Source organism: Tupaia chinensis, unplaced genomic scaffold (assembly GCF_000334495.1).
Source record: "Tupaia chinensis unplaced genomic scaffold, TupChi_1.0 Scaffold000238_1, whole genome shotgun sequence".
In the NCBI taxonomy this organism is placed as follows: Eukaryota; Metazoa; Chordata; class Mammalia; order Scandentia; family Tupaiidae; genus Tupaia; species Tupaia belangeri.
Window position 1 is genome coordinate 6,761,960 of NW_006159716.1, and position 7,230 is coordinate 6,769,189.

Genomic DNA, 7,230 nt, shown 5'->3' on the forward strand with positions numbered 1-7,230 from the left:
TTTTCGCTATAGGGCGCGTGCGCTCGCCAGACAGACAGAGACATAGAGACAGAAAGCGAGAAATCCCCCCCCAGGAGGGATGGTCACGCCGCAATCCCTTCTCCTCCATTCTCCTCTTGGGATTTTGAGCTCACACGCCCGGATTGATTTTCTTTTTCTTGTTTTTTTTTTTTTTTTTTTAAGAGGTTTTCGCTATAGGGCGCGTGCGCTCGCCAGACAGACAGAGACATAGAGACAGAAAGCGAGAAATCCCCCCCCAGGAGGGATGGTCACGCCGCAATCCCTTCTCCTCCATTCTCCTCTCTGGATCTTGGGCACGCATGTACATGTGCCTGGCGTGAGTTTAAGTCACTGGGTCTGGGACTCGAACTGCAGTCGACTACGTGGGCGCCCAGCAACATAGCCATTACGCTAACTGCTGGTCCCCCGGCTTGATTTTCAAGCCACCAGGTCTGGGATCTGAACTGCTGTCAGCCTTGTGGGACTCTAGCTCCTTAACTACTACGCCACCTGCTGGTCCCAGATTATACCTTTTTTAGAAGCTGACAAATACACTTCCAAAAATCCAGAAAACACCCTAACACTGTCACTTACCATGACACACCTGACACTTTGCTCCTACTTGGATGTCCTCCGAGCACCCTTCCCATGAAGATGGTTTGGTACCGCTGCACAGGAACAGAAAGACGCTCAATCCTCCGGCGTGGTTGACACACATTTGTTTTAAATAATTGACAGTTTAGAAGTTTCTTTCACCTTCACAACTCAGACTGGCACAGTCAAGAGCGTTTTAGAACTGGTATCAAACTTCGCTCCTGTACCAGCTGTAAGGCTCTGCGACGTGCCAAGCATTCCCAAACTGATCTTTAGTACTCTGAAAAAGCATGGCGCGTTTCTAACTGCACCCGCTGCACCGGCGTGTTCCTGACCGGAGCAAACGTCTGCTCGGGGCAGGCGCTGATGGGAATCGTGCCTCCCTCTTTTAAGTTCCATATCTGCTAACTTGCAAGTTTCCCACGGACTAGCTTCTGCCTCCAGAAACGTGAAGCCTTGTTCCTGGACACCCCCAGCCCCCGTGCCAGCTCCGCAGGACACATTCGTATCATGGCACAACCGTGGCCTTGCACCCTTGACTCCCTGACCTGCTGATGGACACAGCGGGAGTGTCCCCAGAAGCCAGCTCTAGCACAAGGGTGACTGGCAGTGACCGACTAAACACAGAAGTGACTGTATAGCCCACTCACCCCAATCTAAACGTGTTCCCGCCTCGCCTCCACTCCTTAGCCAGACCCAAAGGTACCTAAATGGCCTCAGCACCACCTGAGAGAGGAGGTATGACAGGGAAGTTGAAATGGAGAGAAGGCAGCTTTAAGGTATTTTGCTTTTGCAACCTTTGTTGATTTTTTGCTAGAGGGTGTGCATGCTCTCCAAAGAGAGAGGCAGTGAGAAATCACCCCCTGGGAGGATGGCCACGCCGCAATCCCTTCTCCCCCATCCTCCTCTTGGGATTTTGGGCATGCATGCACATGCACCTGGCATGAGTTTCAAGCTGCCAGGTCCGGGACTCGAACCACAGTCTGCCACGTGGGAGCCTAGCATCTTAACCACTATGCCACTTGCTAGCCCCACTTTTACAACTTTTATTAAGTCCTGGGAACCTGTGGACATGCTGCCAAGGCCCACTGTTGCACACTCACTCACTGCTCCCTCAGGAGGCTGTGCCACTCCTGAGGTCCCTGTGACTTCTCGAGTATTCCTATTGCTGTTGCCTCTATCTGGGCTCTTGCCTCTTGGTGAACCCTTCTGCCTTCTCTGGGCAAGAGGGGCTGCTCAGTTCCCGGAATGTGCACTCACTGCTCCCTTGAAGGCCACGCCCCTCCCCAGTGGCCCCCCCAGGGCTCACTGCCACCTCCCCGGAAGGTTTCTCCTCTCTCCACCGGCCCTTCTTGCTGAAGAGCTTTGGAGGCGCAAGTACAAGGTTCTCTGCAAGGCCAGAGCGAGCCTGGAGCCTGCTCCTCACCAGGGCTGCCTGCTCCGCCTGAGGTCACTGCCCTTTTCCTTTTTATCTACTTATGCCGAGGGCACAGAGAAGGCTGGGTGGGGGGGAGAGAAAGCACCCCCATGGGGGGTCACACTGCAACCCACTCTCCATTTCTCCATTCTGTCTAGGCTTTGGAGATGTGCACACACGTGCCCCACGTTTGGTTTTGTTTTCTAAGCTGCCAGGGTCAGGACGCAAACTGAAGTCTGCCATGTGGGATCTGGCTCCCCAAACCAACTAGGCTATGGGACAGTCCTGGACCCTCGTGTGCACTTCCGATTTCCTCTCAGGAGTTTCATCACCCTTGTGGCAACTCTGGTTTGTGTCTGCCCTGACAGCAGTGGGGGAAGTGCCACTCTTCCGTTTGCCCTCCCCCATATTTCTGAACAGTTAAGGATGGAGCAGGCGCGTCCTACGCACCATGGAGTTGCGTGGCATCTGTCCAACCCTCCCTCCAGGGAGCCTTCATCATTTGACCCATGGGCCCACCCTTGGGTTGGGTTTGTGTGTAGGAAATGCTCCCTTCCCCCAGACACAGGGCACCCCACCACCAAAGCTGGTGCCCTCGTCTTCCTGTCTCCCCCAGATATGCAACTTCCTTGCCACCAGCCAAGGCTTGGCCCAGCAGACTCACGCCACCCCAGTGCCAGGCCCCATACATAGCTTCACAGAGCAGAACCCCCCCGAGACCCCATGGAAGCCTGGACGCTCAGTGGTGAGTCTCCCGCAAGGACTGCAGGGACTCTGCACGCAGGGCCCGCTTTCCAGTCCTGGCCTGGGAGACAGCGCGCAATTTCCCCACCATAGAGGGGGTGCTTGGGAGAACCAGCAAAGCAGAAATGGAAACTTTTTCTCAGCAGGAGAAAAAAGAATAAAGTTACAAGATTCTTTTAATATTTTCACAATGTTAAAACTAAAACTGAGCTCTAGGCTATGTGTGTAAGTAAATCTAGAACACAAAGGGGTTAAATAAGATTTTCTCTTTTAAAGATACAAGAATTTAAGCTTTCCTTACATTTAACAAACTTCACAGAACAGATACTGCAGGGGAACAAGCCCTTCCTCCCCCCACCCCCGCTCGACGTCAGGAAGTGGACACGGGCTGCCGCCCCGTGTGCGGTGGCTCCCATTGGGTGGGTTCTTCCCACTGCGGCCTCTGCGCAGCAGCTGGCGGGGGCCCAGGAGGTCAGGAAGGGTGTGGCCTCTTCAGGATCAGAGCTTGGCGGGGGGCTGGTGGGCCGCTCGCTGAGACGTCAGATAGTGGCCAAAGGGCTGCGCTTGACAACAGCGGTAAACGCTGGGCAGACCTGGCCCCTCTGCCCTGGAGCAAGACACTGGTCTGGTCCTGAAGCGAGAATTAAGGCTGGAGATTTTGCAGCGGATTCCATTCTGGTGGGGGTGGAGGGTGGGGTGGGAGGAGGAGGTTGGGAAAGCATGATTTCCTATTTCAATATTTCAGATCAAAAACATTTGTCGTTGCAGGTGTTGAGCTGTTAACTTGCAGACAGAGTCGAGCTGTTTGTTGTGTCAAGGAAAGTTGCTGGGTTAAATGAGTCCAGTAGCCTCTGTGTGGGCAGGCCCACACCGCCTCTGCAGGAGCCTTCTAGCCTCACCCACCTGGATCAGATGGGGGCGCCGGGAATGCTCATCCCTGCTCAGGCTCTCAGGAGAACCCTAAGTCCTGTCTACCCAAGCCCACCTGCCTGGCACTTCCAAACCGAGTGCCCACCTCCACTCCTTCCCGCCTGGCCTGCAGCTCCAGAACAACTCTGCCCACGAAGAGGTGCCGGCTGAGCAACGTGCCCCACCCCACCTTCAGAGCAGATGCTGCTCTGGGAGCTGGGCCACGGCCACAAGCCCTTGTTCTAGACGACTCCAAGCACTGTCCCTGTGGAGATGCTGGCTCCCCTTGCTAAGCGTGCGAGGTGGTGATGTGGACTGGCCGTCCTTGGGCTATGGGGCTGCATAGAAACGCGAGCGGAGGCCGCGGCACCATCCTCTTGGCCCCTAGAGGGCGAGCAGGCTCCAGCTGGAAAGGGCAGCAGCTTCCCCAGTGGTTCCCCAGCACACCTACTGATGCGTGTGGCCTAATGAAACGTCGTCTTAAAAACCCCCCAATGTGGAAATCTAGCTGCAGAGGCCAGTGTGTAGACCCAGCCACCGCAGCTGTGCTGCCATTAGCCTGATTTGATCCCGTCAGATCCCTGCACTTGGCAAAAGGCAAACCAGAGCCAGTGGGTCAGCTGTGCTCTGGTCTCTTCCCATGACCACGGATCCTGTGTGGAAAAGGTGGGTCCTGTTCATGGACTAGCCTTGAGTGGCGCTAATTTAAAAAGTGAGGTTATTGTTTCTCTTCTTGTGTGATGAGTTTTTTCATAACAAGTCAGGTAAAAAAATTTCCGTAAGAATCTGCCCCCAGCCCCTATTTCCAGCTCTGTGGGAGAATGAGGCCACCACCCAGCCCAGCCACGTGGCTGATCTCAGCAGCCTCCTGTGGCCAAGGCACGTGTGGCCATCAGGTATCCTGGCTACTGGGACTAAGGATCAGTGAAGAGGTGAAAGGCCGAACGTTAAACAGAGTTTCTGGCAAAGCCATGTGCGTCGTGGGAACTTTAACACCAGCTTCTACTCCTCTATCAACTCAGTCTCCGTCTGGGACGCTTTCCGCTTTAAGGCTTTTTATAAGTTTGACTCCAGCAGTGACAGGTATGTGTTGTTTTAAATCCACTAGCCATGCTCAAAAAAAAATATTCTTCATGTTTTAATTTTATACAATGGCTAGCAGGCACCTTAGTAACCAGCCAGAAATCAATTTCAACCACCATCAACCCTAAACTACAGTACCAGGGTGGCCGGCTAAAGAAAGGAGACGGCTGACTGGCTGTGGTCTGACGCGTGCCCAGTACAAGGTGTCTGGCTGACTTTGTCCTAAATAAGGCTAACATTAGTGAACTAAGAACAGCGTCATGTGGCGGCCACGCCTGGCCTTCAGGAGCACCCCTCCCCGATGCGCTGGCAGGAGCGCCCCACTTTCCGGTCCAGTTTCACCATTTTCATGATGGCTTCCTCTCGGCCGCGGCCCATGTGGTCGAATGTACAGTCGTGCTGCTCGGGGAGGCGGTGTAACATACAGAACACGTAACCTGCAGCAGTGAGAGAAGCAGAGACAGAGAGACTGGGTTAGGGGGGCCTCCGGGTGCCCTCGCCTCGCTCTCACACTAGTGCAGGGGATGGAAAGGGCACCTCGGTGGGTGGAAGACGGTCATGCCAGGCCTCCTGCTGCCAAAGAGAGTTCATCACAAACCCCCACCCTGTAACAAGAAGGTCAGCGCTTCACAGTCCACAGCTGCCCGAGTCCTGGCTAATCAAAGCTGTCCCTGCCTGGACCCCACAATAGGAGACCCTTCCCCTGGCGATGAGTGGGCTCAGACCCCCCCCTCCCCCCCGTGGCTACCATGCGGCGGGGACAGAAACTGCCAGCTCAGCGCTTCCCCTGGTGGGCAGACTGTACCAGCCACCACAGGACACCCAGTTCCTAGGGTCAGGGAGGGAGGAGACACGATTATGGCTTCAAGTACGTTGTTCCTCCCGTGTAGCCAGGGGCTTGGGAGGACGGTGGGAGTGACCAAACTACAACCCACAGGTGAGTGGGGGCTCTCAAAGGAAAAGGAATTCTTCCGCGTGTTGGAAAAGGTATTTCAGACAAATAGAGAAGAACAGAAGTGCTGAGCTCTGGTGGCCATCTCCAAGGAACCTGATGCTTCTGTTCTCCTCCGGCAGGGGAGAGGCTGAGGTCCCCACACTCAGGGCTTCCCACTTGCCCAGCCCGCTCAGAAATGGAGAGGCTTCATGTTGGTCTGCCAAGTAAGAGAAAAGGCCTGGCGCGGTCAGCAGAATGAGGGACTGAGGACAGGCCTGCCCATCAGAGACGGTGCAGATGAAGTCCCTCTGGATAGGGAACCATGAGGGAAAGACCGCAGGGATCAGAAGAAAGGCTCAGAGGACAAAGGGAACCCACCACAGAGAGTTGCACGCAGTTCCTCCCCACGTCGGGGTCAGTCGCTGGAAAGGCTGCCGGGTGTGTGCAGTACAGACCCTGGTGTCCCGGCGCTATGTGGAGCTCTTTGTGGGGAGGTGAGGAAGATGCCTGCCACCTGCCGACTCTTGTCCACCTCCCATCAGCTGGACCTGGCTGTACCCACAGGCGTAGACCAGGCCTAAGGAGCAAGCCTCCGGGGGAATCCGAACGCTATCCCAGACCTCTCCCTGCGGTCTGTGAGCTCACGGCAGCCTGACTGGACCAAGTCTCCTCATTCGTTTTCAAGCTAAGAGCATCTCTTCGTGAACTTTCTTTTGAGCCCAGATCCAAGCCACAAAGAATGAGCAGCCATACCTTGCAGGATGGGACTCATCCACCCACATCCTGCATTTTTTTTTCTTTCTGGAGATACAGAAGTGTTATTTTTAAAAAACAGCCAAAGTTAAGGGAAGGAGCAAGAGGCCAGCATGAACGAGAGTTTCAACAGCCTTAAGGCTTAAAATGAACTAAGGGTTCAGTGGCCTTGAATTTAACTTTACCTAGACAGTATTCCTCAGCCTGAGGGAGCACGCGAGCGAGTGTGCGTGCGTGTGTGTGTGTGTGTACATGTGTGCTCTTAAATGGCCTGGGACGCAGCAGCCTCGAGGATGTGCGGCCATGCACCCTGCCTGGCTGCCTCGTGCTCCCAGCCGTGTTCAAGGGCTCATGTACACAGCCCGGGGGGCTTGAACGACCAGGAAGAGCCTGGGCCATCCACTGTGAGAGAACACATTATTAACTGCTTCCCAGGGAGAGCGGGGCAATATGTTTGACTCTAAATTGGGGCTGGGTTTAAGGAAAAGAACAGAGATGAAATTTTTGTCTCCTGAGAAGTCGAGCTCCCACTTGGTCCAGAAGTGAAGTGAAGATTAATGAGCTCATGTGTTATATTTACTGATAAGTTCATTACTTGAAGGTATTGGATACCAGTTGTCTTTCTCCTCAAGGATTTCACAGCTGAAGCGTGGATGGCCTCAATATGCACCCTCCATCTAACAAGCAGAGCCATCTTCTTAGAGCAAAGTGTCTCCCGTTAGGAGGAGCCTGCTGCCGGCGTGGGCTGGGTGGGCCACCAGCAGGAGGGCGTCAGGATGCATCTGCAGACTTTTTT

At 54.5% G+C, this 7,230-nt stretch overlaps 1 protein-coding gene across 1 annotated transcript in view; it reads right to left on the bottom strand.

The window, feature by feature from the left end:
- Positions 1 to 2,894: 2,894 nt before the first annotated feature.
- ZFAND3 (zinc finger AN1-type containing 3) overlaps positions 2,895 to 7,230 on the bottom strand; it is a gene marked incomplete at its 5' end in the record, with an annotated part of 258,640 nt that continues 254,304 nt past the window's right edge. The window contains 1 exon segment of the mRNA XM_014587859.2: positions 2,895 to 5,184. Coding sequence (XP_014443345.1) covers positions 5,030 to 5,184 — 155 coding nt within the window.